The sequence below is a fragment of the Mastacembelus armatus genome, chromosome 4 (assembly GCF_900324485.2).
Source record: "Mastacembelus armatus chromosome 4, fMasArm1.2, whole genome shotgun sequence".
Taxonomy (NCBI): domain Eukaryota; kingdom Metazoa; phylum Chordata; class Actinopteri; order Synbranchiformes; family Mastacembelidae; genus Mastacembelus; species Mastacembelus armatus.
In genome coordinates this window covers 3,470,538-3,481,227 of record NC_046636.1, presented here as the reverse complement: position 1 = coordinate 3,481,227, position 10,690 = coordinate 3,470,538, and the positions used below count along the sequence as shown (strand labels likewise).

Genomic DNA, 10,690 nt, shown 5'->3' with positions numbered 1-10,690 from the left:
AGGGATCTGATTGGTCCAAAACAACGGGCCGGAAGATACAAAGAAGTACCATCCTCAGTGTTAAGAACAAGGAACAACAGATGGTCTAGCACCCACAGAGTCCTGATCTGAACCTCATGGAGTCAGTGTCTGATCCATGAAGAGACATAAGACAGTAAAATCCTCAGAACTGTAAGCCAAAATCAACCTATTGGCCAAGTACATTGAGAAGTGTGCACAGTTAAGCTACCAAGGAGCTGGTGCATCTTCACTTTGTGCCTAAAGCTTTAGTTAGCACAGTATTGTGTGCACGTCAACATTTTAACTTCAAACAGCCAATTAAATGAAATGCATTCGTACATGTGATATAAGCTAATAGCAGCTAGCATTACATCTTAAATAAAATTAACTACGACCTGACGCGTTTGCGGTTGTGACGTCACTGACGTTACGTTCAAGCTTCAGCTGACGCCAGAAACTACTTCCGGTCGTCTGGCCAGGTAGGCTGCAGACATAGTGCAAATAACCGAGGAAAGCAAGCGCACAGTAGCAGGCAGTGTGTTGTGTAACCTCAGAGCTGCTGGCACACGAACAGCATGTTGCGCCCACGTCAACATCTCGATCTTTTTGTGGCTGTTTGTTCTTTTTTCTCCTCGTTTTCTCGAGCAGGGCGTTTCCATAAGGTGGCATGGAGCGGCTGCCGAAGGTCATTCAGTAGTTCCAATAAAACCTAGCTAGCTAATCAATAAGGCGTTATAATTAATTGTACGGTTAACCTTAATCAATAATAACATGTGGTTGACGTGTTCTGGTCCTAGAAGCTAAGGCTACTCCATTCACTGTCGCGTGCTAACTGAACAGCTATGTTTCACGTACAATTAGACGTTTGATTTGATTAAAAGTACTTTGCTCGTCGACAGGGATACATGGCTTCTTACTTTTATGATTCGGTGGGATCCTGTGGCAAATTCGGCATAAATGTGATCCACTAATAACATATAGTTTGATTGGAAAACAAGCTTTTATAATTAGCATGTCTGTTATTGTCAACGTTAGCTGACGTTACCTTTGTTATGCTAGTGCCTTGCTGTTGGCGGCAGCGAAGCAGAACATTTTTAATTCAACAGAACCCAGTACTAAAAGGTTTATTAAATGTATACCGAATGTACAATAAGATCTCAGTGTTTTATTAGGCCTTATCTGCCATGTTTTACGAAGAGTTATTTGCTTTTACATTAGCGTGCCGTCTTTATATCGGATAATCTTTAGCGAAGTTTGGCGTATCGCCTACTCACATCACATCTGAGCTAATTGGCTGTGACAGTGAATCTTGCGTCGTCCTAATCCTGGATTACCCAGCACGTAAACCTTACTGGAGTTGTATACAAAGCGTTACAAGAAGCAAAATATCGCCCTTTAAGAATCACTTGAGACTGAATTCATAATGTGTATTTTAAGACCAGCAGGTATATTCCAGTTGGGTATTATTTTGATGGTAATGATTAGCCTTCAGCACACCTCTTCCTCTCACATCTTCACGTTTCTAAGGTTATTACATGATTCTGGATATTTTTCGTGTTAATACTTGTGTATGCCAGTTATATTCCAACAATTGACCAATGCTCCAATATTGTGATGTCTTTTTCAGAATGGGGAATTTTACATCCTCTACTACTGGGGGTCTGTCGAGTACAGCCTGTGTAGAGTATGTTCAGGTAAGAAACGTGCAAACCATCTTTGGTCTGATATGGTACTGGAGATCTGAAATGTAGTTTTAGTTTCAGATAAACTGGGCATTACATGCTAAATGATTAGTTTACATGCTAAATGATTAGTTTACCCAACTTTTGTTAGGTGATGCGCTGAGGCCATTTCTGAGCTCTACTGATGTTTAATTAAATCTCATTTTTCAATGACCTTTCAGGAGGTGGTGTCACAGAACTGTGTTGTGATATTTTCCAAGACCACCTGTCCTTACTGCAAAATGGCAAAGAATGTGTTCAATGAAATTGGCGCAACCTACAAAGTGATTGAACTGGATGAGCACAATGATGGGAGGAGACTACAGGAGGTCTTAGCTCAGATGACTGGTGCCAGAACGGTAAGAACAACATGCTGTATTTTAGGACTGGAATGTTGAGAAACTTCACAGCCTGTTATTTTAGTATCTACTAAAAAGGAGTCAAAACAAGAATGTCTGACACCTTGTTTGTTCTGGCAGCTCTGCTTTCCAGTTAAATTTAGATTGACTGGTGGCGTTATTGTTAGAGTTGCAGCCAAGATTTTGGTCTTTGTCTTGATTCAAAATAGCTGAACTTGGGTTGAAATAAGGACCAATGAATATTGCATTTTCTTTTCATTTTGCATATTTAAAATGTTATTTTACATTACAAAATACTATAGTTGTGAAAATATACATATGCAGATAGAATTGTATGTTTGGAGAAGGGTCACTTGTACATACAGTAAACAGTATATAATATATTGTATGCAAATTGTTTTTAGATCAGAGTTAAAACCTGCATTTTTCATATGGTCTGCACATTTACACACTACTTTTAACAGCTGCACATATATTTCAGATTTATTTTTGGTTACGATTTAACATTTGTAAGGTCTACGTTAACGTTAACAGCAGTCAAAACAATCTGAGAAAGATCAGAGCCAAATAAATCATTTAATAATACAAATCTACAGGGAAAAAAAAGTCACTTTTCAAAAGCTCCAGTATGAAACAGCTTTAAGTTCTTGTACTACTGATTCACACTGGGATAATGTGATACAATTTGTGTTCAGGTGCCAAGAGTCTTCATTAATGGAAACTGCATTGGGGGCGGTTCTGACACTAAGCAGCTCCATCAAGAGGGCAAGCTGCTGCCCATGATCAAAGAGTGTGCCCCCTGCTGTGCTGCAACCAGCTCCGAAGGCTCGGGCAGTGGGCAGTTTGAGTCCACTAAATGACTAACCGTTCTTGTAGTTTTTTTTCAATCCTGTATTTAATAAATGTTTTATTGATGTCATGCTACAAGTTGTATATTGCTTGAGCATGGGAATGTTTTTTATTTACCGAACTGCATTGAATACTTGATATTCAAGCGATGTATATTTTCATACAAGCATGTAAAGCAGTGTTATTAAAGCTGTCATCTCAAATGGTGGAACTACTGTTGATACTTCTCATTTGCATAGTTCTGCATTTTTTTGTATTGTAGTCATTAAAAGCATGATCTCTGTAAGAATCAAGCATTGTCAACCTGAACATCACTGTATTGAAGTCTTAGTACTCAGTTTCTTTAAATTCGGGTTATATTAAATTGTAAGATTCAAAGAACTACAGATTTTATTTGTATGTTTAGCATGAACATTATATATCTTATTTACATATATAAAAATATGGTGATTTTGTATTTTTATATTTTACATCAGCATTTTTTATCAGCTATATTTTTTGATTTGTTTAGGTGCTAGACAAAATAATAGATAAGGCACCATGATGCTGCTTAGAGTTGTATATGTATAGATTAATAAGCGTATGGACAAACTCAGAGCCATCCTAAAGATTTTAATGTACATTTAGAATTACAAATATTAAAAATATGAAAGTTCTCCTCAGCTTTTCACGTCTTTTTTGCGTCTTTATCGAGGAGTACTTCATTTTGTGCCCTGCTTGTTGTAGGAGGGCGGATACTGATTAGAATTCAAAAGCAAGCGAGTTTTACTATAATAATAATGATAACGTTTTTAGCCGTCTTTGCAGACTCATGTATATTTCAAGTGTATTTTAATATTTTATTTGTCAAACGTCTGCTCCCTGCCGACGGTGTACGCTGTGAAAAAAACGGAGCGCACCCACAGTGCCTACATTGCACCGCATCACGGTGAGGTCACTCCAGTGAAATTAGCCTGACTAGCGGGTATTCTGCTAAGCTAGGAGTTAACATCGTGTTTATGCACACAGTAGGCTGAGTAAAAAAACATTTAGAAGAATGTCTGGAAGCGCAGGAGAGTGGTGTCTAATGGAGAGTGACCCCGGAGTGTTCACGGAGCTGATAAAAGGTTTCGGTGGGTGGCTCGTAGCTTGACGTTAGCTATACCGTTAGTTAGCTGCTCATTCAATGTAACGTGGCTATCCCGACACCTAGCTAACTAGCTGCTGTTTAGCTAACGGTGACTGCTAATTTTGCTGCTCCGTTCATTTCCTTTGCTGTGATGATGGGACCAAATACTTTAGGAGGGGAAAGCGTTTTAAAACGCACATCGCATTATCCAAGAGGCTGCGTGAAATAACCGGGTGGCCGTAGCTAATTCGATTAGTCAAGCTAACTGGCTAGCATTACTCAGCGTTCAAAACAAAACCTTTAAATAATGAACGAGCATGTTTGTTGTGTTTTTGCTCTGCTGTTAAACGGTAACAGAAACCTTCTCACTCGGTTACCGTTTGATAACACTCAGCTTTTATTAACAACGTGATTGATGCTTTACATGTCGTCGTCAGGCTGCAAAGGAGCCCAGGTTGAGGAGATATGGAGTATGGAGCCAGAGAACTTTGACAACTTGAAGTATGTTGGTACTTAAAACCTTATTGTCTTGCATGCATCCTCTAAAGACGGGCCTTTTAATTCACCTGCTCTGTTCCAGGCCAGTGCACGGCTTGATTTTCTTGTTCAAGTGGCAGCCAGGTGAAGAGCCAGCAGGATCAATTGTGCAGGATTCAAGACTTGATCACATCTTCTTTGCAAAACAAGTAGGTTGATTCTTTTTATTTTTTTTTTTGCAACATGGAACAAGACCTTAGATTATGTTGTATTTTCTGTCATCAACACTGAGCAATCTATGGCTAAAAGATATTTTCTTCTGTATGTGGTATTTTAAATTTGGCGTATTCATTTATGCATGTGTCTTTCCTGATGGATTGGAGTCAGCATCATACTGCAAAAGTATGCTTCTTAAAAAGGATGTGGGATTTTAGGTTAAACTAGTTTGCAGTTTCTACAGAATCGGACAAAGAAAGGCAAATGATGAGGTAATGCATAATCTTTTCATCAGTCAGCTAATCAATTACCTGACTGATTCCTTCAGCTCTAATGAATACATTTTTTTTCCTCCTTTCCATGGCGCATCTGCACTACCAGAACAATAGAGTAATTGCATCACATCAGGACTGCAGAGTTGTTGGGCCAAATTGGACAGTTGGACTGTGTGAAAAATGTCTTTACTCTATTGAGAGGATTTTGTTTTTCTCAGCTTATATGCTGTGGAAGATCTTTGTCATAATGGTCATAGGTATAAACAAATTTGAAGCTTATTTGCCTTCAAACAGATATGCAACCTTGCAATTCATGTTATTGCTGTCTGCTGCCCCTTTCTGATAATTTGATTTACAATGAATCCATGCTTGTTTTTCAATTCATACCATGCAGTATTTACTGTATAATGGGGTTCCATTGTATTTGCTTAACTGTTTGCATATTTTCTGTTTGTTTGTTTTTTTTTAGGTCATTAATAATGCCTGTGCCACCCAAGCGATAGTCAGTGTTCTGCTCAACTGCTCGCATCCTGACATGTTACTGGGAGACACACTGACAGAATTCAGAGAGTTCTCACAGAGTTTTGACGCTGCTGTAGGTTCATGGCATTTTTGTATTTAATCCATTAGGGCTGCTCGATTATTATTATGATTTTGGTCATTATTGAAATCACAGTTATTTTACACAATTACTTATTGACATTGTAAATATGTTGCATTTATTGAACAAAACAATTCTCCTTCAAACAAATAATATAAAATATATTCAAATGTATAAGTAGTGTAAAAAATAAAATGTGAGATTTGTGGTGTTAACCAAGCGGTGCCGACACCACCGCGTAGCAAATCTTGCACATAATGTTTTTGATCCACGTCCGCTTCTTCGAATCTAAACTGTTCCCAAACAACAGAATTGCTTCTACCTCTTTTGTTGACCAAAGACATATGTGGCTGCTCTCTTTCCGCCATCTCCACTCATGCTGATTTTCTAATGCCACCAGATACTACATACGTGACTTGTTTCCCTGACAATATAGGCTGAGAGTCATTAAGAACGCAGGCCAAAATATCCAGAAAAATGGAATAATCATTTTTTCTCCATTACATAGTTTTTATGACCGTTGAGACCCGAAATCAGAATTTGATTAATTGCAGAGCCCCACAATCCATAAAACCATGTTTATTTCTGATTTGAATTTTGTGTGCTTTAGATTAGTAATTTTCTTATGTTGTTATATGTATATTACGGAGCTTCTCATTTAAGTTAACTTGTGTGCAGTTAACTTAAGGCCATAAGTAAAATAAGTAATGCAATATTCATTATGTCTTGTAAAAATAAAATCCATACTAATTTTCTCCTTGGAACATTACACAGCTCACAGCAGTAATTTCTGCTTCCTTTCTTAACACTTTCTCTCTTAACACTTTCTTTCCTAACACACAGTTTCATCCTCTTACCTTCAAAACTGTGATGACTGTTTTCCCTCCCACAAATGTCTGGTACTCCTAAGAAGCTCAGCTTTTCCTTTGTTTTGAACAAACTTCAACCTAGATTATTTTGTGTTGATTAGCAATGGCAAGTACTAAAAAAACATCTCCACACTGCACTAAGCTCCTGTTAGTTTAATTAGACCACAGGTGTGACAAGAAAGAAAAAAACCTCTGTAGATACAGACAAATGCATCACTCAGGTGATTCTGGTCTGAATGATTAAGAGTCTACTGCTAGGAAGGACCAATCAGAACAAAGCTGGACCACACTTTCTGATACTCAACTCAATCACGTGAAGCAGGAAGTGAATTGTCTACAAAATGTTTCTTTAAGCAAAAAATATGGTAAAAATGACAACAACAAAATTATGAGTAAAAATGTTATAAAAAGGTTTAAGGTCAAAGTCTAAATTCAGATCCTTAGTTACAATGTAGAAAATGTACATCACCTTTGTATTTGAAAACAAAACAATAATTGTCTCCCACCCTTTAAGGCTTTTTCAGATCCTGTCTCAAATTCTTGTCTATGTTAATGTAGATGGATGGTGTTTGAATTAATGAAAATGCACAGCTACAGGATTCCTTGGGTAAAGAAATATGCCAGTGTTATACAAATTTAAATTTATTTCCCTAGGGAGAATATTCTATAATGCATAACAAGCTGCCATCTTCTTATTTACCTTATAACCACATTTTGAATCGAACAATCCAAGAACTAATTATGAAAATTAAGCTGAGCTTGTTGCATATGGGACACCATACTCATAGGCATGATGTAGATGCAGATGTAAGTCATTGATTTTAATTGCTAACTAATACTGAGTACTGTTTGTATGCTGACTTTGTTAGGAAAAGATATACTTTATTTCTTCCATACAGCCCTTGATAACATTGATGCTTGTGTATGACAAAGTTAAACAGTCAGCATTGTAATCCTGCATCTCCTGCTCTTCTCAGATGAAAGGTTTGGCTCTTAGCAACTCTGAAGTGATCCGACAAGTTCACAACGGCTTTGCCAGGTAAGGTCCTGCTGGATCTGGAGGAGCTCTGTGTGAATGGCCTCATGTTATTTTTAACTTCTCATTCTAACTTGGTGAAAAAATGACTGGCCCATTTGTTGATAATGCACCAATCTGAACACGCGCATGATAGTGTGGTTCATCAGTGGGTCAACCCAAAATATTCTCAGTGCTGAGTCTTAATAATACGAATAAATAAATTAATACCTGCACCTCACATTCATTTATTAACTTAGTGTTTTGTCCATTGGTAGGAACTAGGAATGCAATTTTAACACAAATCTGATTTTTTTATCTCAATTTTGTTGTGTGTTTTACATTTGCAGACAGCAAATGTTTGAATTCGATGCAAAGTCATCAGCAAAAGATGAGGACGCCTTTCACTTTGTGAGCTACGTTCCTGTAAACGGCAGACTGTACGAGCTGGATGGACTTCGAGAGGGACCAATTGACTTGGGTAAGCAACAAAATGTATTTTCTTGTTTGGCTGTAAATGTGTAAAGATTTTTGGAGGGTGGGGCCCTGTGGTGGACAGCTTAATTCTGTCTTGTTAGTCATGTCCATTCCTGCTATAACCACCTGTTTTTTTTTTTTTTGTTTTTTTGATGATCTACTGTGAAAACCTGAAGGCAACCGACATTATTTATTGTTATTTATTCCTGTGTCTGTTTTTCACCAGGTGCATGCAGCCAGGATGACTGGATCAGCGCAGTTCGCCCAGTGATTGAGAAAAGAATACAGAAGTGAATATCTTTGTACATTTATTACAGACCAGTTTTAACTTAACCAGATGTACATGAGAAGAATATGCTGTAATTTTATCTTTATCTTACACAGAGTAACACTGTCTGTATGTTCACTGTGGATTTAGACACCATAATTACATGAATGTAAAATACAGCTGTCTCTCTGTGATGTTGCTCATTCATCCATTTATTGTGATTCATTGGTATTGGAGTAGTTTTAAAGCTTATAATGCAGTGTTATTTTTCTATCTGTACATACTTAGTCACTGATGTTTGACAGCAGTGTTTGACTCTATATTCACTGTGCTTTTGTTTCTTACTTCAGGTACAGTGAAGGAGAGATCCGATTCAACTTAATGGCCATTGTATCAGACAGAAAGATGATATATGAAAGGAAAATCACAGAGCTTCAGACTCAGCTTGCCGAGGTGAGGGGCAGCAAAAAAAGCTGAATGAAGCACAGACATTAGAGAATATATTAGTCTTTTGCTATTTAGCTGGGAGTTTATCTGTGAAATTAGTTATTTGCCAGTGTTTAAAAGTTTCAGAGACACGGTGTGTATAAGTTAAAAACGCACAGTGCTGTTTTGTTTAACTGTGTTTCTCACATTATCTTTGGTAAAACATGACGTGTCAGCTACAGCTTTGGTTTTGTGATGAAACCAAGTGCAATGATTCCATATGGAAGGAGTGGTGACTGAGATACACCTGCACTATCCCAGGAATTAAAAAAAAAATCCCATCTACCTATTTTCAGGTTGTGGTGGCAGCAGGCTAAGCAACTTAGTCCAGATGTCCCTCATCCCAGCAGTGTGCATCTGTGCATCACATCCGTTTAACCCTTAATAGACGGGAAAAGAGTATCTTGATTCATTGGCCTTGTGTTGGTTCAAAATTGTTAGGGTTTCTATAACTTAGAATAACCAAAAATATTCATAATGCAAAGCTTCCTAAGATTTGTGTGTCAGAATTAATTATGGAAGAACACAGTACTTAAGCTCACGGTTCATCTCTTGATTTAACATCTAGCAGCGTTTCAGCAACTGCGTTTCTGCACTCCTTGACACACATCTCATTACACAGCTTTTCATGTTTCCCCTGAATCTCTTGTTCGCATGTTGAGCTGTGTAGGACTGGGTGAGTTGTTACAGAGTTTCTGTGTTTTAAGCCTGTAACCACTTGGTGCAGAGCAGGATACTAACCTTACTACATTTGAAGCAAGCTCAGCATTGTGATGCCTGTCAGCGATCAGCCCAACCCTAATACATAGACCTGTTATCATTTTTGCTCCCAGGAAGAACCAATGGACACAGACCAGAGCAGCACATTTCTCAGCTCCATCCAGTCAGAGATTGCAAAGTACCAGCTCCTTATTGAGGAGGAAAATCAGAAACTTAAAAGATATAAGGTGGGTTTCTTCTCAACACTTCATTCCTTACAGTTACATGCTGTAATTGCTGACACATACATGAGTGATGCATGTACTTTAACCACATTAGTTTTGCACAGTTCTTACTTTCCTTTCCTTCATTGGATTTATGTGTGCTGTTACAGATCGAGAACATTCGACGAAAGCACAACTACCTTCCTTTCATCATGGAGCTACTGAAGACGCTGGCAGAGTACCAGCAGTTAATACCTTTGGTGGAGAAGGTAATTTTTTTCCCTTTGACCTTCTACAACACTATTAAATTTCCGTGCACGAGTGTGTGTGTAGACTAAAGTACCTTGACATTTTGAAACGTTGTTGGGTGGCCCACCATTAAACCTGCACATTATTTTTAATCAGATATTTGGGTGCCCCTAACTAGTAGTTGTTAGGGACATTTAGGGGCATTTTTCAATATAAAAGGTGTGTAGAGGGAGAAAAAAAGCAGCGTTGCAGTGTTTATTCTCTTCACTAGGGGGCAAACTAATGTCAGATTAGAATGTCACGCTGAATTCTGAAATATGTGTTAAGTTATTTTTGTTTTAATAAAAGGTGGAAATTTAATGCGGAATGGTTGTATAGTGCCCAGACCTAGGGATAACAACTATTCTGGACATTAATCACAGTTTGTGGGTTTGTCTCACCAGGCAAAGGAGAAGCAGAATGCCAAAAAAGCCCAGGAGACCAAGTGAACAACAGCACACAGAGAAGCCTCTAATTGCACAAACACATCCAGAAACCTGCAGCCGATCTTTCATCTGTGAGCAACGTACAGATACTGTACATCATCTGTCATATTCATAGTAATGACCGTGGATGGTCTACAGCACTTCCTCACTGTGGCATCCTGTGAACCACCAAGAACTGCACTGCAGGTGTAGCAGAGAGACTGTCTGGCAAAATACTCTCCATTTGTGTCCATCAGCTCTAATGCATGATAGAAGGAAAGTTGTGCTCAAATTATGTTCTCTTATTTTCATAATAAAATATTTAGATGTTTG

At 38.1% G+C, this 10,690-nt stretch overlaps 2 protein-coding genes across 4 annotated transcripts; both read left to right on the top strand.

Moving 5' to 3' along the window:
* Window positions 1-432: 432 nt before the first annotated feature.
* On the top strand, window positions 433-3,594 carry glrx2 (glutaredoxin 2). Of its 3 annotated transcripts, none has more exons than XM_026323492.2 (4): window positions 433-479; window positions 1,628-1,694; window positions 1,904-2,080; window positions 2,776-3,594. In XM_026323492.2, the coding sequence occupies exons 2-4, from the start codon at window positions 1,629-1,631 to the stop codon at window positions 2,938-2,940; spliced, it is 408 nt and encodes a 135-aa protein (XP_026179277.1). In that variant the 5' UTR covers window positions 433-479; window position 1,628; the 3' UTR covers window positions 2,941-3,594. The 3 variants fall into 3 exon arrangements, with proteins under 3 accessions (XP_026179277.1, XP_026179275.1, XP_026179276.1); XM_026323490.2 differs by lacking the exon at window positions 433-479 and adding an exon at window positions 486-685; XM_026323491.2 differs by lacking the exon at window positions 433-479 and adding an exon at window positions 692-1,527.
* A 248-nt stretch (window positions 3,595-3,842) lies between these two features.
* On the top strand, window positions 3,843-10,690 carry uchl5 (ubiquitin carboxyl-terminal hydrolase L5). The gene is made up of 11 exons (XM_026323725.1): window positions 3,843-4,041; window positions 4,475-4,538; window positions 4,618-4,723; window positions 5,475-5,600; window positions 7,453-7,514; window positions 7,841-7,971; window positions 8,194-8,257; window positions 8,586-8,688; window positions 9,555-9,668; window positions 9,815-9,913; window positions 10,337-10,690. The coding sequence occupies exons 1-11, from the start codon at window positions 3,966-3,968 to the stop codon at window positions 10,379-10,381; spliced, it is 990 nt and encodes a 329-aa protein (XP_026179510.1). The 5' UTR covers window positions 3,843-3,965; the 3' UTR covers window positions 10,382-10,690.

What these genes read in the sequence shown, in the direction of transcription:
- glrx2 (XM_026323490.2), top strand. Translation starts at nt 576, where the DNA reads ATGTTGCGCCCACGTCAACATCTCGATCTTTTTGTGGCTGTTTGTTCT. An exon ending in GCATGGAGCGGCTGCCGAAG is followed by an intron (nt 686 to 1,627) that starts GTCATTCAGTAG and finishes TGTCTTTTTCAG; the next exon opens with AATGGGGAATTTTACATCCT. An exon ending in AGATGACTGGTGCCAGAACG is followed by an intron (nt 2,081 to 2,775) that starts GTAAGAACAACA and finishes ATTTGTGTTCAG; the next exon opens with GTGCCAAGAGTCTTCATTAA.
- uchl5 (XM_026323725.1), top strand. Translation starts at nt 3,966, where the DNA reads ATGTCTGGAAGCGCAGGAGAGTGGTGTCTAATGGAGAGTGACCCCGGA. An exon ending in CACAGAGTTTTGACGCTGCT is followed by an intron (nt 5,601 to 7,452) that starts GTAGGTTCATGG and finishes TGCTCTTCTCAG; the next exon opens with ATGAAAGGTTTGGCTCTTAG. An exon ending in AGAAACTTAAAAGATATAAG is followed by an intron (nt 9,669 to 9,814) that starts GTGGGTTTCTTC and finishes GTGCTGTTACAG; the next exon opens with ATCGAGAACATTCGACGAAA.